Raw genomic sequence first — 25,066 nt, 5'->3', positions numbered from 1 at the left:
CGATGAGATATAGCCGAGTTAAAAGGGCTATATATCCGTGAGCTCCTCACTAATAGGAGCAATCGATTAAGGTTCTGTTACCATAAGTAGCACGAGAAAACATCGAGAGAGAGAGAAAAGGGATTCCACGCGACTCAGCGTCCGGGATTTCCCATTCTCTTTCTTCCCCCTTTTTTTATTTTCCATTATTTCTCTTTCCCGCCTTTACACGGTCTCGATCCATTTAATACGAACGGTGCTTGATCGTTTTTCTATATACGTTACTCCGTGCGAAGCAACCTTAACGGCGGGATGAACGATTCGTTTCTGATCGCCAGGCAGCAACGTGACGCGCGTCCTTTTTGCTCTTTCGCTCTCTGTGTTATTGGATGCGAGAACGACGAGCTCAATCTCGCCCGATACCGAAGGTAGCGATTGGACACGATCGCCCGGAATAACGGCGGGGATAGAGAAAATGCGGAAAAGTAGTAAGCGAAAAAACGAGGGAATGAGAAGGGGGAGGAAAGATGGGAAAGTGAGGGGCTTCGCAGGATCCGCAAACGAGCTGAGAAAGGAGGGAAAAAATATATATACAGACCGGTAGCCCAAAGGCGGAGGAGCACACCCCAATTTGCTCAACATTGAAAAGGAGCCGAGATACGCCTTTTCTACTATCAATAACCAACTCGTACGTCCAAGTTTACACTCCGAATTCGTAGCAGGGACTAGCCGGATTTCTCGTCTGATACCGAAAAGCCGGGATAATCCGTTCAACGCCAGGAAGCCTCGTTCGACACTTGCTCGCTCAAGTTAGAGCGACCTTAAAAAAAAAAACGATTTTTGCTCGACCTCGAACGGAATTACGCATTGGAAACCGATTCGATTATTTTTGCCACGGGAAGCTCTATTTCGGGAAAAAATCGTTGAGCCCTTGTCAAAATGTTTTGTTGCGCAACTCGCTCAGTGAGTTAAAAGAAAACTTGATTTTCTTATCGATCGGACATCGCGCCTCAATGGCACGTGGAAATCACGATGAAATTTTTATCGCAACTCGATTTGAAAAGCATGGAACAGAGTGTGCTTTCAATTGTAAACTCGCAGCAGCTCTCATGTTTTGCTGGCAACGCAGAGTTCTGGCTACGAGCCAACGACTTCTCTCAATCTTTTTCAATTCTGTTCAGTCTCATGTTGCTCTCTCCTCTCACAACCGATGAGTCCATAATTGCGTATTGTTTTGGCCTCGATGAGTATCTCGTCAGTTGCCGCCTCTCCAAGGAGCGAGACGTCTCTTGCGCTAGTTATTTTTCTCCGAGTCGATCCGCGCAGAGGGGTAGATAGTGACTCGACCGTTAATTACGAGAAACAGAGATTCAGTGCGCAACGGCGCATACCGCATCGCATACGTTTCATGGGCGCAAATATTAAAATAAATAATATTTCAAATCGCTCGAGTAATCGAACAGCGGGGGAACAAAGTCCGAAGTTTATTAACCAGGGTCAACGCGTTAACGTGCTCCCCTCATTAGAAACCAAAGCCGGTTTATTTACAATGTTAATTTTGTACATGCGCGTCCGCGTATCCCTCGTCGGTACGGTGTCGAATGTAAGAGGCCATTTTGTGATGACAATTTTGTAGAAATTATACAAAAATTTGTATTTTCGAAAGTTTTTGTTTTTGTTTTTGTTTTTTTTCGATCGCAATCATTTCCGGTAAAGAATTTTACATGGAAATTCATTCAGATAGAAATTCTATGCAATTAAGGTAGTCCACACGCGAAACGATTTTCTTAAGAAAGTCTCGAAATTTACAGAGTTTAAATCGGTAGTCGACTGACACGCGAATCAAATTTTAAAGGATTCGTTTTATTGGTTATTGACATAAAAACGTGTTTAAATATGAAGAAAAATACACACGCCGGTTATAGGGACTGTGAATGAAAAATCGTTCATCTTTCCACATAATGATTCTTACGAAATTGATTATATCTTTAATTAGGGAGTAAAAATCGGTCCGATCTTCGAGCATAATCTACTTTAATATGTTTAAGCTTGTTCAAAAAAAAAAAAAAGAGTTGCGGGAAGCAAAAAATTACTATCGGGTTAAATTACATTTCGAATGGGATAAATTTTAGATTGTGGAATATGACTATAGTTCGGTACGTGACGAGAGGGGCAGAGGAGTGAGAAAAAGACAGAATAAGCGAGAGATACAAGCGGCCCTTGAATGAAAAACAACAAGTCTTTTGTAACAATCGGCGTCGAGCGCGTTGCCGCGGGTTAAATACCACCCTTTCTGGGCGTCGATTAAAAAAATCGTTTTTTCACCGTCTATCCATCTCTTTTTGTTCTCCAAGTTACGTAACTCACGCTAGTAATGGGTTGGAAGAGTATCATTAGTGTGGAGAAACGTGCGTCGATGTCTCGTCTCGCAGGTCAACTTCGAAAGGTTGGCTCCACGCTCTTTAAGAATCCCGTAACTCTAAAGCGGTCTTTCAACTATTAGAGAAGCTGTCCGGAGCCTCCACCGATTTATTTTCATCCCTCTGCCTTCGATGACTCGCACAGACTCGTGCGAAAAAACGCATGAAAAATTGGGATTCGCACTGCTCCACGTTCGTCCCGAAAAAAGGATCCGCAAAAAATTCCCGGAAATAATTGACGCATTTTTTAATCCTCGGTTCAAGCCATCGAGTCCTTTGGTAGAACGATCAAAATTTTGGAAACGAAAAAACGACCAGGAAAAGGAGGAAAAAGAGAATCAAGGACGATTCAATTTCCGCGTCTTCGTATTTCGTCTCTAGTTTGCCTCTCGTCCCCGCAACGAGTGAATTATTTCTTTCATTCTCAAGGACCTAACCCGATGAAATGGAGCGAGAGAGAAATGTGCGAACTTCCAGTCAGATCGTTAGTCTCGCATTAAGCAGCTCGAGGATTTGAGGAGAAAAAAATGCCCCGGCGCGCTCAACATTCACGGGAGAGATGCGTGCTCAACGGATGGAAATTTTCACGGTGCGGAGCGAACACGGAAAATATGATTGTGAAGCATACGCGCGTCAATATGCGGACACAGACGCGAGAGCTTCGGCGTCAGAAAAGCGAGTCGGCGGCAAAATCACCGAGTATTCCAGTCCCATATACGAAAATCCAATAACGGAGCCTTTATTCGAAGAATTCCCATCCGTGCGCTGTCGGATGTGTACGCGTGTGTGGGCCGCGAGCTCGCGTAAGCTCCGAATCAGTTGGCTTGTCTGGGGTAAAGAAACTCAAGGGTGGCGCGGTGGGTGTGAGTCCTTTCCTGTGGTTGAAACGTTGCGGGTTATCGCGTGACTGTCGCATCCAAGCCAGACAGACGTACTCGATGGAATGTCGAGGGGGTAAGTCTCGCATCGATACATCGAATTTATCGATGTTCAGGTGAGACCGAGTTCGGGCTGGGTGCGCGCTGAGGAAATTTTACATTTTTATCGATTCCATTGAACCTCCGTGTCTATGCCTTGGCTCGCGATCAACGAACCTACCGCGTGTCTTTTTTACCTTTCAACAGTCTTTATAAAGGTCGTCGACGAGTGTTGCGCGCGACAGGGGCACCGCGGAAGTTGTGCGAGAATTCTGAGCCACGATACTTTCGCTCATATTTTCGATTTTTGCTGCTGAATTTCCATTCGAACTGGATTTTCCCCGTGGGTTGTGAGTCTAGGAATCGTTTCCGGAGGTTTAGAGCTCCGAAGCAAATTCAATACGCGTCCTCGGTGTAATGGATCCGGGAGTACGGATTTATTGATAAAAATATATGGGCGGAAAACTGCGAGCATTTTGCGAACTAATGCGAAGGCTTTCACCCTCGAAATTTCAAACTTCTTTGCACGGGACACATCTATACGAAGCAGTGAATACAATAATGAGAAGCTCGTCAATTTCCTTTCTTCCTCGCGCATTGTACGGGCCGTGTGCATCGAACGAAACCGGTTTCAGCGTCGCAACCCTCAGAACGCGTGTCTCCTGACAACGTGCTGCAAAAATTTGTATTTTTTTTCGACGCAACTATACACACACGCCCCACACGTGCGCGAAAAGAAAAAAATTCCGAGCCAATCGGAGGAAGGTTGACCCTGAGTCTCCAAATTGGCAATCGCTTTTCTATCTGCGGTGTTTTCGGAATTTATTTTCCAAAATATGCGGCATAAAAGCCGAAAGAAACTTTTGTTTTGAAAAAGTAAAAGTGTAGGGTCGCGATCGAGCGTCGAGAAAATGCTACTTCGGAGGGAGCATTGAGAGCTCGTCGATCTGTCACGAAACGTATCATTTTAGAGAAATCTATAAAAAAATAAAAAAAATAAAAAAAAAAAAGCGACCGTTATCAAACGAAAAGTCACGACATCCGAAACGTGACCTCTCTCAAAACGTGTGCCGTTGCGAAATTTTTGTCGCGGAGGTATTCAACGTGTATAAATTCGCGGAGGTTTTTCCGCTCGAACGAGCGAATATGCCAGTTTCTCTTTCTCTTGCCGGCTCGATCTCGGTCGAGCGAACGAGCGAGCGGTTGCATGTGCAGCGAAAGGCTAATGCCGTGCCGCGGACGACGATATTACACACGCGATAGACCACATATCTCGCCACTTGCTTGCTCGATCTTCCGAATCGAGCAATGGCGAACTCGCTCCTCCGACCATCCTTCTTTCCCTCCCATTGAAAGTCCACCTAAATCTACTTTTTATGTGACCGTTTGATCGAATGCATTCCATACGGTGAATGGCGAATCTTTGGCTCGAAACGTCAGAACATTTTAAAAGCATTGGCTCCTCGAGTGTTCTAGGGGTCCGTCGAGTGCTCTCGTTTTTCTTGACAAATTTTTTGGAACCCACGATTCTCCGACGTTCCATTTCACTCACTTTAAATTACATTCAAATTTATTTCGCCAAATTTATCTTCCACGACGTTGAACCTAAGAGCAATTGAAATCGAATTTCCTGAACGAAATGTTTTCTCAAAGTTTTCCTACACGGAGGAAACGAATTCGTTTTGTACAGCGAGAAATATATTATTTTCCAAGAATTTTCAAAGTATTTAGGCACCGATTACAGATTTTTTAATTTTTCACTTTTTCGTCACGTGAATTCTAAACAGCTTTATGTGCATAGCAAAAAGTGATGCACGTGAGAACTATATTTTGTTTTGTTTTCGAGTGTTATTCATCGTGTCAGATCGACACTCACTGATAAGAGGAAATGTATTGTAAATCACAAATTTTGACTGTCGACATAGTAAATTCTATGATAAATACACGAATATACATCGAATACATGTCACATTTTATCATAGATATAGTTTTTTTCAGGGTTGCCCTAGTATATTTTACAATATAAACATTCAAGTTAATTCTATTGCTTCAGTCTAGTCATACCACTGCTAATAGTTGAGATTTATAGTAATTAATATTTGACATATGGGAAAAAAATTATTTCTAATAAGTAAAATTTTCCATATGTAATTCTTTTAATGAATGTTCGTACTGAATTATAAAAATTAAAAAAAAGTTAGTCCAACGATTCGCGTAGTATCCCCAAGTTTACGTTTGGCAACACCGGTTCTCTCCATCTTTTTCTACTCGACCACTCGTGAGTGTTTAATCTCTTTTTTGCTGATCTGTCAAATTGAGGTTAGGACTACACTCAGCTGATGCCTTACTGTCGTGTCTCTTTATCATAGCGAGTCGTAGGAAATCCAATGCCGGAATTTCAAATTAAACTTAATATTCCGTAAAAAATAGGCCGATGAAGGCAACTTTTTTGGGAGTGTTAGAGACAAGTGTTGAGTATACGAATTGCAGTTTTTTTCTAGAATTTTATGAATTTCTAGGCAAATATACCCTTTTGTAGCAACCGGAAGTTTTTTTGTATGCTGTTTTGAAATTCCTTCACGAAAACCACCAATTTTAATAATTAATTTCTCTGGAATTAGGTCGATAATCAACCCTGAAATTTTACACAGCCCTCTTTAAAGGTTTAAGTACAGCATACAAAATTTTTTTTTTAATTTTATGAACTAAGTTTGGCGATAGAATTACCTTGAAGTGACTGAAAACATTTTTTTAGGCACTAAAAAAAAAATTTCTTCCGTTGATTTTCAGAAAAGTAGCCAAACTGCATAATTATTATAACTGCATTATTATTATTATGGGTATTGGACTTTTTACTATGGTGGATAGAACAATTGTTGTTGCTGCTCTTCGAATTAACGCTGCAATCCAGTATCTATACTGTTCCGGAGATAGTATATTTCTAGTGTTTTTCTTCTAGGATTTTTGGCCTCGTTTTCTGCGTGTACTCTTGAAAAACTTGTGCTTATGCTATGACGCTGAAGTTTGCAACGTTGGAGTTGAACGAAAAGATCTACAAAAGCCTCGAAAAATTCGAGTAATTATTCAATTTCGTTCCCTGCCGAATTTGCAATTCGTAGAGTTTTCCAAGCTGCACCGATACTTCGTGAAATAAAAAACTGGTGAATTACAAATGTTTTTTTCGTTAATCTCGTCGGTCTCGAACGTTGCAAGCTTGAGCGCCGTTTTATGCTTTTCTTCGGGGGACCAGAGCATTTCGAAAGGCGTCGACGAAAGACATTGATAAATTCTCGGATGCGGATGTACAGGGTTGTCCGACGTGCTTTTTTTCCATCATCCAACATGGCCAAGCAGCAAAGAAATGACTCGAATCCCAGGAAAGTACGAGGGAAGAATAGTGAACAATAGAGTCGTCGGGAGAGAATCCTCACTGGCCCTCGTAAGGATTATGAGTTCAGGGTGTGGCTTCGCGGTGAGGACAAAGTGTGACATTGATCGAGGTGCCGAGAGATCACGAAGCCGTTTAATCTCGCATAAGTACGAGAAAGGCGTGAGTACCCTCGATGCGATTTTCGTGTTCGTGGGAATGACCCTGCCGGGGAGAAAAGTCTCGGTGCATTTCGTGCATTTATAGCGGAAGAAAGAATTATAATACCAGATGGAAGAAAGCCTGACGCGGAAAATGGGTAAAAGTCGTCGAGGAAACGAGAAACGGACAAAGGGAAAAAATCAACGGCGGACTAAAATGGCCGAATTTCTTACGAGACAAGAGATTGATATAAATATTCCGGTGGATCGGCTGTCATAGACTCATCACTACGATCAATCGATCGTTGACTAACACGAATCGATGTATCATCGTTATTTTCCCGTTAGGAAATATACGAATACTTCTGACGAGCGATAAATCGATCCTAGTAAGAAATTCGTTTGAATCTCCAACGAAATAGTAATCCGTGCGTCGCAAGCGGACAATGACTCACCGGAAAACGTTTTCGATTACTGAGAACACGTGGAAAATGAATCTTTATTGCTACGAAGAGTACTCCGCGCATTAAGGTAGTTCACTGACTGACACGCATATCAAATTTCAAAGTGTTCGTTTTATTGGTTATTAAGACAAACGTGTTTAAATATGAAGAAAAATACACAGGGGTATGGGGACCGTGCTTAAAAAAATCGTTTTTCTTTCCATAGAACGAATGAACGCTTCTTGTCTGCTGTCAACTAAATTGGTAACGAGCACTCGTATAACCTCGCGTTTGCTTATTTCGGAATTTTATTTGTTCTTGGCTTGGTCCATTTCTGTCATAGCTTTCTAATACTTTTTTCTTGATCCTTTGTGTTTACCCTTCGCGCTCTCTAATGCGATTTTTGACATAAAAAAGTACAGTATTTTAGGGCCAGGGACGAATGAAATTTCGGGTTCGGTCAGTGGTGGATCCCCCCGATTAATTGACGGCTTGTTATTTCATTCGCCGAAGGATAAGTTGAAAAAATTTAATTACAATTTCGAATTGATAACTCTGACATTAATTTAAAGTGATAATATCTTTAATTGGGAAGTAAAAATCGATCCAATTCAGACACCCATAAAATACGATCCTTCGGGCATGATCTACCTTAAGGGTTGGAATAAAAAGTAATGCCGGGGCGAAGCAGGAAGAAAAACGCGAGTCCGCAATGATTTTCATAAACGTCTTCACAGTCGTAACTGCGAGAATACTTATTTCCAATATTTGTAGATAGTCCGCTTCGCCTCGTAGGTTTTCCATTCTGTAAGCACTCTGCGAACAGTACGTACATGTGGGAAGTGTATAAAATGCGCGTCTATGACGACGGCACGGAGGTTACTTCGAGTGTCGGCGCACCGTTAGCCTCTTTTTATTTACGAGCGCATAAAACGTGTTCGTTGGGGAGAAAAACGGTCTTTTTTCTTCTTTCTCTCTCGACCTCAACATCGGTTATCTTCATTATTAAAAGAAAACATCGTCGCGAAAGCGCTCTCGTCGACGATTATTGAAGACGAACGTCAAAACCGAGTTAAATAAAAACAATGGCGAAGCTTCAAATTAAACTGTTTCTTCACGCATACACGAAAGGCAATCCCGAAGCTGATAGCGGAGAAGCAATCAACGAGAATTCATGATCTATCGTACGGAATTCTCGAGCGAGTTACAGTCGCGGTTGTTCATTATTTATGTATCCCATAGACCCGATAAATGCTCGTATATAACTTTCGTTTTAAATTTAGATTACTGGACACATAACGTGTATACGAGTGGAGAGGATCTCGAGGGAAATCTCAGTAGATATGCACATAGAATGTACGAGTTTCGTACCGCGCCCTCCTTATCTCAACGTGATTAGTACGAAAAGACACGACAGCGAGTCACGCCTATCTCTGTCTCCCTATCTCCCTTTTCTCTCGTCGAATTCTCCCTGTTCGTTCGCTATAATGTCTGCATTTCAATTCTCTGGACAAACGAGTCCTCGGATCAAAGACGTTCAGGAGGATACACGCGAGAAAATTCACCTCCCATCTCGTTTGGTGTTTCCCATTTTTCATCACAAGAAATATTGAAAAAGTACTTTTTTCGAGATTAAATATGAAGAAAAAAATGACGAAGGAAAAGAACATTTGTAGTTCGCCAATTTTTTATTTCACGAAGCATCGCGGTCGAGAAAAACTAAGAATTGCAAATTCGGGAGGGAACGAAATTGGAGAATTATTGGAGGGTTATTTTTTGTTTTCATCATTTCGTTGGAAACTTCAGCGTCATCGCCCGATTAATATCAGGGGATCCAGGAAAAAGAAGTTGAACGAGATCAAAATTTCGTGTTGTAACGGTAGAAGAAGAAAAAAAATTGGGAAAACGTGTTGAGAAAAAAAAATAGAATTGTAGCGGAGATAAAATTTCCGCTTTACGTGTCCACGAGATTATTTCTTCGCGAAGAGTTATTTAACTCTCTCAATTACTGTTGCTTAGTATACTTCCCAACACGAGTGCCTATTACACGCATGCTCGACCGAGATCTTCTCGTGACATAACGATTCGTATCATTCGCACGAAAGCACGAATAGAGAGAGGAGGCCAGAGGAAAGTAAAAGGGAAAAAGGAAAGGATGAAAAACAGTGAGATTCTCTGGGAATTCGCGAGTCTCTTCTTCTCGGGCTCCTTATAATGCATTGATGGAAAATGCTAGTGGTCTGAGTCACATGCGTGAAATGGCATAGTATTATCGTATTCGCGGTGAATGTTCATTTATGTGGCGTAAATCGGACACGGTGAGTAGGAACGATCGCTACGAGTGTACCAAGAAAAAAAAGATACGAGACAGAGAACAAAAGCAGATGAATGAATTTGCCTCGATTCTTTCAGCTATGACTAAGCCGCCCATTGATACGGTCATTACAATTTTCCATTTACTTAGAAATGAGTTGAGATTTCAGTGAAATATGGATCATAGCCTTGGAACCAGAATTAGTCATTGGTGACAGCGTTATTTTTCATTTTCTTCTTGAAACCGATGCGTTCGGCTCTCTCGTTCTTCAAGCGGAGATGGCACTGGAACGGTTGGAGATACGAGAATTGGGCACTGAACGAATTTTGTAGAGGATGAAATTTCCTGTAAAAAACTCCCCAGCTGCAATCTTCCGCGTTCGATAATACGGTCGCGACAGCTCTCTGAAACAAGAGCTTCGAAATTTCGAGACTTCAAGATTTTCCGGTCACGTTTCTGATTGAATTTATATCCCTTAGATTGCGTTATAATTCACCGAGTCCCATGACTTAATTATGATATTTAAATAAAGGGGATTGAGAATTTTTTCGAGTTAACGCTATTACGAGCAGGATGTAGCGGTGGCTCGCCGCTCAACGAAATAAGAGCGGCGAGCGTCGTGCGGGGGAAAGAAGGCAAAAGGGGCGAGCGAGCACGAGGATTGCACCTCGTTCTGTTCGAACGAGCGAGACTGAAAAGGGCCCGAGCTCGGTGTGTTCATTTCTTTTTCCGGCAACACCGAATAACCGTACGGCAGGTAAGTATATCCGGGAAGTTTGGCTCGTTGAAGCGTATCGCGAGGGTGTTACAATATGGCGGTGGGATTGGCTAAAACAACGTCAAATAAATTTACCACGATGAGAAGTGATGAAGCGTTCGAATCATCATCGCGATTCGATGTCGATCGTTGCCGTTATTACACTCATTAACGATCCTTTCGACGCGTATCAATAGATCCAAATTGTAGGAAAAAAATGGATAAAAAAAGGTGATACGAAAAAACGAACGTGAGAGCACACTGGCAAGAACAGTGGAAATTCGAAGGCGGCTTCGAGACAAGACCTCCGCACTGAGAGTCATGCCAACTGAATAGAAGAGTTAATTATTGATTTGCAAAGAGACAAGCAGCTTGCGTTATACGTCTTGGATATACGATCGTGGAACCTGCAGAGTGTAACGCACGAGATTGGTCATCGACGAAGATTTTATACACGCGTTGATACGAGAGGGATGACGGAGGGGAGAAAAAGACGTGGCGTAGACGCGGAGAACCACTCCCAGTTTTATTCCACGTGTTGGCGTACCTGGAGAGGTGGAGGACACAACACCCGTCTACTTTGCGGAGACTCGATAAACCATGACAGAGAGAGAGGGGGGGAGAAAGTGAAAAGAAACTGAAACGACAGTTTACGTAGTCGTCTCTGGTTCAACAATGTCTGAAGAAAAAACGTCCGCACACGCAATCCAACGATTGACGGCGATGGTGGTCGCGGTCGTCGCCTCCGCAATATTCTCCGATACATAGATGTGTATCTCAGCGTATACCGGTTCGTTCTGTACTTGGCATTTGAGCCACCGTGGTACATCGCGCTCTTTGGAAAGAGAGAATGCAAATGAAATTCGTGATCGGTGACACGATTGTACAATTAAGTTGAGAATGAACTTGATACGGAGCAGGGAGAGAGCGAGTAACTGTCGAGCAAACTTTGTATACGTCGTTCCTGAGTGTGCAATTGCTCAAAATGTTTTACCCACTCAGAAACAGAAATTAATGAAGAGAAGGATGGCAGCTCTGAAACTCTCGAGAGCCGCCACGGGACACCGGGAGCAATCATCCAAGTGGAAGAACAACAGCGCAATAGAGAACGAGCCGAAGAATAAGAAGGGTGCGAGAGGCAGCCTGGAATTGGCTCCTCGTTTCCTCTCGCAACAATAACGTGTGGATAACACTTTCGGAGAACCGTATCAGCGAGAGGCTCGATATCGGTACGAAATTCATCGACACTTATTTCTCGTTCATTAACAAGCCTAGAGCGTTATTTATCTTCGGGACAAAGTCTCGTCAAGCTTCTCGAGCTCTTTGTTTCATCGGAAATTTCGTTTCCGAATGGGAAATGAGCCATTTCCGGAGGTCCACATATGTCCACGTTTGCAACCTTCGAGTCCAACGAAATTAACGAAAAGAGACATTTGTAATTGCAAATTTGCCTATTGAACAAAATTGGTGGAGAATTGCTCGAATTATTCGACTTTTTTTGGTACCGTTGGACTCGAACGTTGCAAACTTCAGCGTCATCATCCCGAGAGAATGGGCTATTCGATCCTTTTACTGTTACGATAGAAAAGAGCATTTCGGTGAGCGTGTAATAAAGAGTAATGACAAAGATTTTCGAGTGGGCTCTCAAACGAATATTAACTCCGATAAGAAAGCACTCGAAGTTACAGTGTACACGAAGCTTACAGGCGCGTTATCGTTTCGCAGATAGAGCCCGGAGCGTAAAGTTGCGGACAAACGTGCAGAGCACTGATTTGTTTTCTATTCGATATTGGAGCGTGCGAACGGTGAAATATCGGTGGTGTAAGCAGATCGAGAAATCGATGCTCGTGTATGGGAAACGGACGTCGGGAGGATAATTCAAGAGCGAAGCCGGTTCTTTTCTCTTTTCATCCTCCAGCACGGGGGGAGACTCGTATCTCTTTCTCTTTCATCTCTCGCCTCCCTGGCGGGCCTTTTTCTACTTTATTCTTTTCTTTTTCATAACGGATGCTCGAGCTACGGTCGCGTGGTACGATCGTGCTGAGAATCTGAGCAACGAGAAGAACCATGACTCATGCCAATGCTGAAATCCTTCTCGGTCTTGCCCGCCGCTATAGCCCGCGCTCCCTCCTTCCTCTCACAGACACTCGCGTACAGGCTCCCGAACACACGGGAGATTTCAATACGCGAGTGTATGAAAGGACGCGCAAGGAGCGCCCGTCGAGACGCGCCATTATCGTCTCATTTCTGTGGAGCTTCCCCGCGCACAGGATTTCGGATCAAGGCAGATGAGGCATATTCGCCTACGCGAATTGAGACGGCCGCGTACGTGCGCGCGACGGACTCTCCGGGAGAGTTTGACGGAACGGAGGAGGGAGAGCAATAACTTATCGATGCGTATATCCGGAGTCGGAATTATCGGACATCAACGACTTTATTTGAATTATCGGATTCGCGAGCTCCGAAGAGGATTGCGAAGTAAAAAGGGAATAAAATTCTCTCCATTTTACAATTCGCGGAAAAAATGAGGTCCGTCTAATGAAAAAATGAGCGAGGAAGAAGAACGGGGAGGGAAAAGCTGGAATGGAATGAGAAAGTCGGTGTGCGACCTGGTAAAAATGTACTTTTACGCGCGCGCCCGCACGCCTTGTTTCAATGCGGACAATGATGACCGTTCGCAACGGTCGTTGACGCTCGTGGAAAAAGTGTCGCCTCGTAAAAGTGAAAAACCAGCGACGGGGAGCGGGTGCTGAAGCTCGAACGCGGGATCGTTACGACTCCTCGCCGCGACGCGTTCGAGGAAATCTTCACTGTTCGGGCGAGTCACCGATCTTTGAAATCTGTGCATTGTCTGTGGTAAACGATTGAAAAGGGAGATACACGCGCTGCGGGAATTCTGTACGAAGAGAACGACAAAAGGATTCCTCCCTGCTTTCCCTACGATTTCCTTCGACGTTTCAACTCACCGACGGATTCGTTCATCAATTTTCCGGCGGGTTACTGACTTGGAGAAATAATCGTTCGTGTTTTCATTTTTTTTGCTGCAAATAGCGACGAACTTACCTCTGCCAGAGGTTCTTCCTTCGTGACATCACCGTTCTTAGGGGCGTCGTCGCGGGCTGGCTTGTTCTTGTCTTTTTTGCCGAAACTGATCGATCTGAAGGACCACTTCTTCTTCAGCTGTAACAAATGAGAAATATAAAAAAAGCAACCGCCCCGAGATAAGCCGATCAACGACGACGTTTCACTTTTCACATTTGTTTCTGCGACGATTAGAGAATCTTTATGAAAATTGGAATAAAAAACCTAGACAGAGGCTCGGCGTTCGTCAAAGTTATGAAATAATTTAATGTTTTTGTCGACCGATAAAAATTATTCGGAAATTCGAACCGCAGTTCCGAATGGCCCAACCAAAGTTGATCAAGTTCCTCACTGAAACAACGAAAATAAGCAGTTCGCGGAGCAATTACTATCTCGTTGAGTCGTTAATTGAGAGTTTAATAAGAAAGCTCAAGGTCGAGAATTATTCAAATTTATCGAGTTCACTGAACAGGTGGACAGACGAGTTTGCTGTTTTGTTTTTTAAATTTCTGCAGCCTTCGTGTTTTCGTACTTCAAGGCTTTCTCACAAGGACCGACGCGATTCGACGATTTTTACTGATCTTCGCTGCGGAAGGTTGTGAGAGCAGGAGCAGCTTTATTCGTATGATAAATACCTTATCCTTTTTTTTCGTTTCTTTGCTCTCGGGGGAAGTGGCAGTGGTAGGGCTAGCTGGTGTTCCTTCGGTGGGTGTTGTGACCTCGGCGTCGCCTTCCGCTGGAGTTTCAGTCGTCGGGGATTCTACCTTGGGGACCTTGGCATCTTCGGCTTTTGTCTCTTCCTCCTGTGATGATAAAGCAAAACTCAATGTAATGACAAAATAGACAACAAAATCAGCGTTATTCCTATTGAGGAGATTCTTCGCAAAACAGCGTTACCAACAACGTCAAAACCGTGTTTTTGAACGTGAACTATTTACTTATGATTCATTTTGTGTTTTCGTTCGTAAAAAAAAGTGCGAGTCGCGTCAGTTGGGGACTGTTTTACGATCGATCTTCGGGCCATCTCTGAACGAGGGCTCAGCGGTTACTCATCCGAGCACTGATGACTCAAGCCCGGGTGCTCATATCGCGTAAGACCGTCGAAGCCTCGCATCGAACGCTTTTTTTCTCCGGTTATTTAAATATTTGTACGGTTTGAGAGTATTAAGTCGTCACTTTTTTATTTTTTTACTAATCAACAGCTCGTTCTCCAAAGAAAATTATTCTCGAGGATCAACGGGATTAAATGATTCGTACTCGAATTGTGACGTAGAGAAATGACGAACAGTTAGTTTCTTTCTTGAAACGATTTTTCGAGTGGGTAATTTTTGCACTTATTTTTCTGCTTCCCCAGCTGAGAAGCGAGCGGCGAGGAAACTTTGGTAATTCGAAAATTCCACGGGGCCTGCGTCATCGGAGAATGGAACGTGAAAATTTTGCAATGAAGAAGCACTTGAAGATCGTAGTGAAATTGAAACGATATTCGTTGCGCTCGTTCTCGTGCCCTTACGAATTTCACGTTTGTCATAAACGCGACGACGAGCGGTCAGTCTCGTTTCAATTGACTGGGTGAATTCCGGACTAATTAAAATCGCACAGAGGGCAATGGGACAAACGAGAAGCCGCGTAGAATCCAGCAGCGCAGGGTGACAATCAAACGCCGCGTTGAGAAAGATCAAGTGAAAAATGACATGAAAACGGGAGCGGAATGAAAAACAAGGAGGATCGAGGGAACGAATCATTCGCGGAGAATGCTACGAAGGAGCGAGCGAGGATGTTCATTAAGGCGAAGAAACCGACGGAGGAATAAGAGTAGAACACGTGGCTGCTTTCCTCTTTAATGAGCGGTAATTTCGCCAGGAAAGTCTCGGCATGTACGTGCAGGCAGGAGGACGCGAAAGAAGGCAGAAAAAGGGACGAAAAAATCGTACGAAACTGGACGAAAAGGGATTGCGAGAGTTTCTTGAAAAACGGGGAATTAAGGTGACACCGCAAATGAAATTACGGCTCCTAAAAGTCGTATTTCATCCGCAGGTGCAAGGCGACGTGGTTCAGCCAGCCCTGGCAACACGACGAATAAAACTCTGATACTCCAAACTTCCGGAGTGTGGAAGGAACACGACCGGATTCCCGATCGATTCGTTTCGGCCGGGGTGAACCGAGGCGTTTTGCAATTCGAATTTCTCGTCATCGGGGCTCCCGTGTTCGCTCCTCCGTCGTTGGAGCCCCGCAGGTCGATAAAAAAATGTTGGTTGATTAAACTAAACGTTTATCAGAGTCTTGGCGATTGCGAGGACCTCTCGATCCCTCAAAAGCGAAACTTTCTACTTCCGAGCCAAAAAATGATAATTCTCCCAGTGCACAGGTGCATCGACGGCGAGCTCACAAACACCGAATATTTATTTGCTCCGAAAATGTTAGAAAGTTGATCTTGGCCTGTGGCAGGTGTAAATCTACACAAACAGTGTGCGAACGACAATAACCATAACAATACCAACGACAATGATGATAGAATTTAAAAAAATCGGAACAATGAAGTTTCCCCCCCCAGTTGTCAATACGTCGGATAGCATTGTGTTCAGCAGACGATATTGTTTTCCGAGTTTATTTCATTTCACGAGTGACAATTCGACCGGAAATGCAAGAGGCCGGAGCATTTGTGAAGCGAAGTCCTCGTAGCGTGCACACACTCTTCCGGCTCCTTGTCGTCCCTCAAACTCGTGCCTCTTACGTCTATGAATACGAGAGACAAATAGAAAAGCCTGTTCGACTGGATATTGGAAAACATCCGCAGTTCCATCGTCCTCCTCGGCGAGTATAGGAATACGGAAAGAGGAGTGGGAAAAAGAATTGAATGGGAAAAAGTCAAGACGGACCAGAGGTTGGGGGAGAGCGTAGAAAATTCGACTCGAAGATTCTCGCGTGTCTTGAACTCTTTCGAGAATCGTTCCTCCACCACTTTGGATATAGGGCCTTAATGCCGGTGGAAAAAATGACGAGAAAATATAGTTGATAGGAGGAAAAATGAGGCGACACACAGGACCCAGCGAAGATTCGTTATCGCCATCGAAGGACAGTATAGCGATCGAACGAGGACGGAGAGAAAGGAAAAGATGGAGATCTCGCGTTTTCGTAAATCCATTGGCGAGCCTCCGTGTAACCAAAAACGTTCAATAGCCTCGGTAAGAAGAGAAGAGCCAGCTCGACGAAGCCAGGAGGCTCCCTGATCCTTCGAGATACACGATCGATTCGCTCTCGTTTCTTTGAAGCGGACCTCAATCATCTCGAAGGCTTGCTGGCTTTCGTCCAAGGATTCTCCCACCTCTGCCTCCCTCCTCGCACACCTTCCTGCTTCTTCCTTCGTCCGATCGAACTTGCCTCGAGCACTCTCACAGCCACCACCCTGCTCTCCTCTAACCGGACTCTTACATCTTATTTTTCGCCCTCTTTCTCTATTTACGGAAATTTGAAGACGAGGAAATGAAAGATAATCAAGCAAAGTGAATCGAAGAGTGAATTCGTGATAGGATTGACCTTCTACTTGGTCGCTTATCGATCAACTACCCCACGTTTCCGATTGAATTATCTCTAATCAGATATCGGAATTGATCATTATACGGAAAAGCTCTCGTCAAGCCCACCAATTGGATAAGCCTCCGGAGATGTGAGATTGAAATCTCGCAGTGCTCGAATAAGTCTTTCGAAAGCAGCCAGCTTTTCGGACGACGCTGAAGCCTGCAACGTTTGAGTACAACGAAACGAACGAAAAGAGGCATTCGTAATTGACCAATTTTTTTTTATTTCACAAAGTTTCGGTGCACGCTGGAAAATTACGAATTGCGCATTCGGCAGGGAACGAAATTGTTGAATTACTGAAATTATTCGAAGCTTTTTTTTACATCATTGAACTCCAACGTTGAAAACTTCAGCGTAATCTTTTCGAGGAAATTTTAACGACAAATATGTAATTGTCGCAAGCTTCTTGGCACTTTTACGGTCATTAAGAGTTTTGGTGCGATCGAGTCGAGTATTAAGGTAAAAAAATTCCAGTTTTTGATTGACTCGTCACTTCGATAATGATCATTATCGTTATTCTAATTGAAACTGGCATTCAACGGGATGCGTAGATCCCACGAAGACATAGAACGTACAAAGTTTAGCAGCCATTTTCAAGTGAGGAACGCGAGTTCGAAAAGCACCGAGGAGCCAGCCTGGCACTGATAAATCGTTTTTTATCCTCTCGCGTACCGAAGCAGCAGGTGTTGCTGTAATGAAGCAGTGTGCGTTGTATATCGAATAATATTATATTTGCGTCGTGGCGAATACTCGAGCAATGAATCACCCGGAGATGACGCTTAGACTCGGCCGGCCATTCTCTTTCGCAATTTGTACATTCGGACGGAGGCGAAGCTCGGGCATAAATAATGGAAGGAGAGTTCGTAGAGCAAAAGGGCCGAGAAGAGTGGAATCGAAATTGAAGCGCGCGCAGTGAGGAAGAGGAGCCGAGGCTGTGTTGTATTTATGGAGAATCGTGGAACATTTGAAAATTCAAAATTTTCAAAGTTTGAGCGTGAAAGGACGTCGACGGCAGGAGGAAACTCGAGCAGGAATTCGAGGAGGCAACACGCAAATAAGTCGCGAGTATAGAGATGAACAATGAGAAGAAAGAACTTGGTCCTTTGTGTCTGAAAAGTGTTCGTTCAAAAGAGCAAAATACGAAGACACGTTCCGTGCGGATAATCGTAGTAAATTATGTACTCTCGTGCTTCGAGGAAGCTCCGAAAGGACACGAAATAAAAGACACGCTGCCGACTGAACGAAATTCGAGGCCTTGAGCGCGCTCCGAATTTCAAAAAAAATTTCAATCGTTTTAATTTTATCGATTCGGAACGAGGGGCGTTCAAAGGAACGCCAAAATAATAAATCAATCGAAAAGAACATTCGAGCGGGAGTTCGAAAGAGCTATCCGAGCAACTCGGCTCGCTGTACAAAAGCTTTTTTTCTACTCGTGGAATAGGCTCAAAAGAGGAGAGAAGAAAATCCCTCTGGAAGCAGCGTATTAACGGGTTTCAATATCCAAGAGGCAGCAGCGAACGAGCGAATTCACCGCTGGAATTCGCTCAACAGTTAGCGTTGCTTTAATTGCCCGGATGGAAGTGACACGGCCTACGAGGGAGGAGGTCGAGACTTTCGTATCACGTGACGCGAAATGGCTTGAATTCCACTCGAATTTACGAACGCAAGGCCGGGAAAAATCTGACGAAAAAATGGAAACATCGCTCAAGACGAATTCGATATTCTTCCGTGTGGTGTTTCGTCTGGATTGACGACGCCGAGGACGGAATGAACGAAAATAATATTTGTAATTCACTCATTTTTTATTTCACGAAGCATCGGTGTAGGTTGAAAAACTACACGAATGGCGAATTCGGCAGGGAAAGAAATTGGAAAATTACTCGAATTATTGGAGCTTTTTAGATCATTTCTTCGTTGGACTCGAACGTTGCAAACTTCAGCGTCATCCGGATCGGGTCAAAAAAATGTATTTGAGTCTTGGAAGGAATCAAGCGTTATTGCTGAAGCTCGATATTTCATTTAATTCGACAATCGATCGATAAGAGCCGATGCTGCAGATCGATAAATATAAAATGAGAAAGGCTCGCTCTGCAACCGACACGTTTGGTTTCTCGCACTCGTCAATATTCTCCTCCCCCGTAACCCCTTAACCGCATCGAGTGCACATTTACAGACGGAGAGATTGTTAGAGTGCTTTGTCGAAGCTCAATATTACGCATCAGCGAAGCATGAAAAATCGTATAAAGAACCGACAACAGAGAGACTCGCCCTTCCGGTTTCGCTCGAGATGAGAATATCTCAAGCACAAGTGCGCTACGAAACCGCGCCGTCTTCTCGCTCTGAAAATCATTACTTTTTTTTCCCCGACTATGAAACAAGTGCGAGTTCAACTATTTCCATCTTTCTTATCGTTACGCTCGTTCAGGAATCCCATTTTTTTTTTTGGGAAAACGAAGAGAGCATCTTTTTACTTTGTGCCAACCAGCCAGAAAATCAGTGAGATTTCGGCCCTCCGGCCGTGGGGCTCGATTTTCGAAAAGGCCAACTTCGCTACTGCAACGTTGACGAAGAAATTCAAATACATATATTCATACTTGGGGGCTCGAACGGTCAAGGTCGCGTGTGAGACGCCAAGATTTATAAGAGAAAAAGCCATCAAGGTTGGAAGCACGGAGTTGTTTGCTCCGGGCACCTGTTTTACGACGAGCGTGCGTGAGTTTGTCATCTTGGGCTAATAGACGGGAGGGAGCAACACCACTTTGGAGTTTGGTTGAGGGATGGGGGACTCATGACGGGCATTAAACCAAGTTTCAAAATGACTTTATTCTGTGACTGATCGGCGATAAAAACCACGTTTCGTTTGTCGAAACTCGGCTGGATGGATTTTACGAAGACCGCGAGATTTCCGCGAAATACGAAGGTCGATTTTGATGTCTCGATCATTCGGATCTCGTCTCAATAAAATATTCTTTTTCTCAGTCCATTTGGCAAGACTGTTATTTGAACTGGGATGCAGAGTTTCGCGTACACGCGAATATGCACGGCTCCGTCGAATAAATAGAAATAAAGATGAAAAACGAAGGATTCGCTGGAAGATGCGAAAGATTATGAGAGGCCAGACGTGTAATATGCAATGGCGAAGAGAGAGCCCGAAGAAATTCTCGGGCGAAGAGCACGAGCAGGAAGAAGAGAGGAAGAATTCCTCGTGCTTTTTTTCGGCTTGAGGGAAGAGAGAGCTCGTGTGCCGAGTAGGAAAGTACTTTAAATGCCAGGTGCTCGTCTAGCTCACAAGTTTCTGCTCTTTTCCTCCGAGTAAATAACACACAAGCATATTTATATAGACTCGCGGGAAGGTATATGAGTTTTCCATCCGTAGGCAGACTCGGTCTCGACGCACCTGTTACAGCGGTTTCTTGCGAGATTGGCTACGCGAGAGAGGATCAACAAAAATCTGCATTGATACATAAATAAGGGAGGGAAGACTGAGAAAATAAGGAAGAAAAAATGTGAGTGTAGAAAAGGAAAGGAGACGAAAAGACGACGTCGAAGTTTGCAACGTTCGAGTCCAACGAAATGATCTAAAAAAAGCCTCCAATAAATCTTCAATTTCGTGCCCTCCCGAATTCGCAATTCGTCGTAATTTTTCTACATCGATACTTCGTGAAATAAAAAATTGGTGAATCACGAATGTTTGTTTCCTTCGTTTCGTTGGACTTGAACGCTGCAAACTTGAGCGTCGTAATAGCGAAACGGGAGGAGCGTAAAATCACAAAGTTTACGTCGAGTCTTCGTCGCGTACGTTTCTCCCGCAGCGTCTTGCACATTAAATCTTTATCACTGTTTATTGTTCCTCTCTTTCTCTAGCCGCTTGCCCATGTGCCATTTCTTTAGCCGCGTGTGACATGCTATACCGTGGATGCCAGCTGCGGAGGTTGCTCAATCGAGGAAATATCGAGTTTCACGTACCGCAAGGGCCGCGAGAGAGACGAGCGCAGGACTGACCTCTCTTCGAGCTAACGTTTTGCTGCTCTAACGTACGCAGAAATACGTACGTTTCTCTGTCGGAGGATTATAACAGCGGCTAGAATTCCTCAACTGCATTTCGCCGATGTTACGGGACGGCGGTCGCGTTAACGAAACAAAAACCTGTGTCAGGAGACAGAGAATGTTCAACGTGGGACAAAAGAATCGTTTCTGTTTCCTTGGCGAAATCTGCAGCTTGAAAATGAGCCTTCGGGGATGAAAAATTTCTCCGAACTCGAGGAATCTGCGTTCAACGACATTTATAGAGTGGAAAATTAATGAAAGCTATTTTCAAAAAATTCTCGATGACGACTCGGTGGAGAAAAATCTACGAGAAGACGCTCCGAGGATTCTGTACGTGGTTTGAAAGTAAATAACCACGTTTACGAAATCATTTCCTGTCTTTTATCGTTCGGATTGAAATTCAAGGTGTGGATTCTCGTTTTTTATTCTCAGCGGCGTTTTGATTTCTCAATTAAGCGATGTATCGAAACAAAGAATTTCTCGCGCAAATGCGCGTTATTCGTGACACTGAAGTTTGCTACCGTTGCAAGTCCGACGAAATGATCTAAAAAGCTCCCCAACAATTTCACTAATTCTCCAATTCTGTGTAACCTGCCTAATTTGCAATTCGTAGTTTTTCAGTCTGCACCAATGGTTCGTGAAATAAAAAATTGGTAAATTACAAATGTCAATTGCCTATGACGCTGAAGTTTCCAACGTTGGAGTCCAACGAAATGATCGAAAAAAACTCTCCAATATAATTCCGGTAATTCTCCTATTTTGTTCCCTGCCAAATTTGCGATTCGTAATTTTTCAAGCTGCACCAACGATTCGTGAAATAAAAAATTGGTGAATTACAAACGTTTTTTTCGTTCATTTCGTTGGACTCCAACGTTGGAAACTTCAGCGTTGTCAATTGCCTCAATTTCGTTGGACTCCAAACACTTTCGTCGTTATTCGAACGATCAAGAAACGCGTGAAAAAGTGAAAATAGCAGAGTCGAAAATGCAAATTGAATGCGGCAAATGAATCTCAGAGCGCACGAACTATCGGAGTTGAAGCAGCCATGAAAAACCATAACTCGTTGTCGTCGTAAATCTCTCGCGGTGGGAGGAAAGAACAAAAGGAAAATGTAGGTTCGAGGGTGTGTTTTGAAGAGCTCGTTCGAGCGTGAGTGAGCTTGGATGAACGATGCATCATACTCGGGATTAAAGGAGATCAACGTAACCGAGAAGAGCTCGGATCCAAAGTGGAAGTGAATTGGTGACTGCACGAAAGGCTCCGAGTAAACGAGAAAATTTATAAGAAGAAAATAGCCTTTGTTAGTTTAGCGAAAAAGAAGAAGAGCCGAGAGGAGCAGGCTATAAAAGCAGCAGGCGGACGGTTCGGGCGAAGCAGGGAAAGATTGTTGATTCGTTTATCGGTATGAGAGGAGAGTGATAAATACGTAGTACAAAGAATGTCGGCTCTGAACGACCTCGGAGCGAGGAATTTAACAGACCGAGTACGACCCTTGGCGTTAAAGTCACTCTCGTTTCTCTCCTCACGACAGCGCTAATTTTCACGAGCGCGGAGCGAGGGCTTGACATTGTTATAAGCGCGGGAACACGCGAGGAATTTATTTAATCTCGTTCGAGTTGAGCCCAGCGCGAAAATTTAACTGTTTAATGAAAATTAGCGAATTCCATTTCGCTGAACGCGTTTATCTCGCGCAAAACTTTTCAGTGACGAATACTACTCGGAGCTTTAGAAGCAATTGGCTCGAATCTACAGTGCACGTTTTTGAAAAATTAAATGAACGAAAGATCTACTAACCTTTTCGGTTTCCTTCTCCGTAGCCTCGTCCTTGTCTTTGTCTTTATCCTCGGGCGAGGCGTCCGTGTGTGGAGCGACACCGTTGGTGGTTGGTTTGACGTCGGTTTCTTCGATTTTCTCGAGTTTTCCGTCGCCGGGCGCTGCCGCGTCGCCGACGACGCCCTCGACCGGAACTCCTTCCTTCTTCGGCGTCGTTGTTATATCCACAGACCTTTTGCTCTGTCGCGCTCCCATTTTTGATAACTCTTATATTCACTCTGTTTCTCTTGTTAACCTCAAATTTTTTTCTTCCTCTCTTACTACACTCGTAGAGCTTCTCGTATTCTTTTCGGCGGCCGATACCCTCACGTTTTTGCGATGCTCCTATCGACAAGGAAACTGCAACAGATCAGACGACGATTTCGATTTTAAAATCATTTCAAATTCATGGATTTTATATCTTCGGCTACCCTCAAACCACGTCTTTGGAAGAATTTTCTCCCACTCGACGATCGGATCTGAAAAAAACTTTTCAACTCATCGGGCGAAGGTGATTTTTCCAAATTTTGCATCATCGAGAAGCGAATCGCATCCCGAATATCTTACGAAATGACGCTGAAGTTGGCAGCGTTCGAGTCCAACGAAACGATGTAAAAAAAGCCTCCAATAATTCCAGTAATTCTCCAATTTCGTTACCTGCCGAATTTACAATTCGTAGTTTTTCAAGCTGCACCCATACTTTGTGAAATAAAAAATTGGTGAATTGCAAATGTTTTTTTCCTTCGTTTCGTTGGGCTCGAACGTTGCAAACTTCAGCGTCGTTCTTATACGGAACGCATTTTCGTATTCCGTCCCAAGGAAAACGTCCTTGAAAGAAGATAACAAGGAACGGAGAAATTGAGATGACGGGTTATTGCCATGTTGAATTAATTCGGTGGTTAGTCTCGGGAGACTCATGATTGCTCTAGGCAAAGAGATAAAATGAAATGAGAGAGTCCGCGAGCTGGGAAGGCTGGTGAAGACTGTCGCGTCGACGCTTCGTCGTCTTCGTTTGATGGACCATCGGCAAAAAAGACGGAGGAGGTGCCAGAGAGAACAAGGAAAAAAAACCTGCGGCTGGAGCGACGACAAGTTTGTGAAATTTCGTTAAGACTCGATCGAAGTGTGTTCTCGAGTTGAGATAAGATACGGGGCGATTCAACATAAAATCTTTGACGCACGATTCAGCAATGAAATATTTATGAATTGTTATTGAAACGATTAATATTCAGTAGTCGAGATAAGTTATTCTTATCAAATGATGAATTGCTCACTCTCCTAGTGCAAACGGTGGAAGCACTTTTTTTTCAAATGTCGCTAAATCAATTTCCATTTCTTTTGAGGTTGATCGATCGACCATTGATTATCATTTCGACTTTTCGAAGACAGTCCAATCGCCGAATCAATATTTTGAGGGCATTCCATTCGAAGATATTGACGATCATTTAAAAATAAGCAATGAAAACGTTTCGTTAAGACAGAAACGAATAAAAAAGAATTTATACATTTCTACAAATAGTATCGAAAAACAAACACGGTTGATTCGGTCGAAGTTGAAAAAAAGATGTGAAAAAAACTGGAGTATACGAGAAACGATGGGATCGAGTCCTAGCTTTTTGAGACGATCAACTGCGCGACGTTTGAGTGAAATAACGACGACACGTCTCTTTCATTAATATATCGTTAGAACTCTCCGGTCTGTCAAGCATCAACGTCCGCGAGCCAAACGCACAAAATTCCGGTTGAAGATTCGAGTCGTTGGCGGAGAAGCGAACTCAACAGCCGGCACGTGTGCGTGCTTTTTTCGCTCGCCTCGTAACCTTCCGGAGGATCAATGAACCTATTCCTCAAATGGTTCTCGCTCTTCCTTTCCTTTCCTCGGTTTATCGCGATGTAATAAAACAACGTTGTAGATAATAGCGACGAATTAAGAGGGAGCGAAAGGGAAACAATTGGAAGGCGTGCGTCTGCGAATGTGTGGGTGTTCCAACGTGGCCGAGCACGCGTGCCGCATCTTTTTTTCAAACGGTGGCATCGTACTCGAGTAGTTTCTCATCTATTGGCCGTAGCATTTGTTTATTAATGAATATTTCTACCGAATTTCGTCCACGGTGCCACGAGGAGGGCTGCTGTCCCCTCGCCATCTTAATGTCAATTAAGACGGCTCCGGTGTAAAGGGATTAGGAAAAAAT

General features: G+C 43.7%; 1 protein-coding gene across 1 annotated transcript in view; it reads right to left on the bottom strand.

Moving 5' to 3' along the window:
* LOC122405875 (A-kinase anchor protein 200-like) overlaps positions 1-25,066 on the bottom strand; it is a 58,236-nt gene that overhangs the window by 21,286 nt on the left and 11,884 nt on the right. The window contains exons 2-4 of the mRNA XM_043410930.1: positions 22,857-23,234; positions 14,075-14,242; positions 13,422-13,538 (exon numbers count right to left, since the gene is read on the bottom strand). Coding sequence (XP_043266865.1) covers positions 13,422-13,538; positions 14,075-14,242; positions 22,857-23,090 — 519 coding nt within the window. The 5' untranslated portion in view covers positions 23,091-23,234. The remainder of the gene's footprint in view (positions 1-13,421; positions 13,539-14,074; positions 14,243-22,856; positions 23,235-25,066) is intronic.

The sequence above is a fragment of the Venturia canescens genome, chromosome 2 (assembly GCF_019457755.1).
Source record: "Venturia canescens isolate UGA chromosome 2, ASM1945775v1, whole genome shotgun sequence".
Classification (NCBI taxonomy): domain Eukaryota; kingdom Metazoa; phylum Arthropoda; class Insecta; order Hymenoptera; family Ichneumonidae; genus Venturia; species Venturia canescens.
Note: the sequence above shows the minus strand (reverse complement) of the source record. Positions and strands in the feature narration are given on the sequence as shown.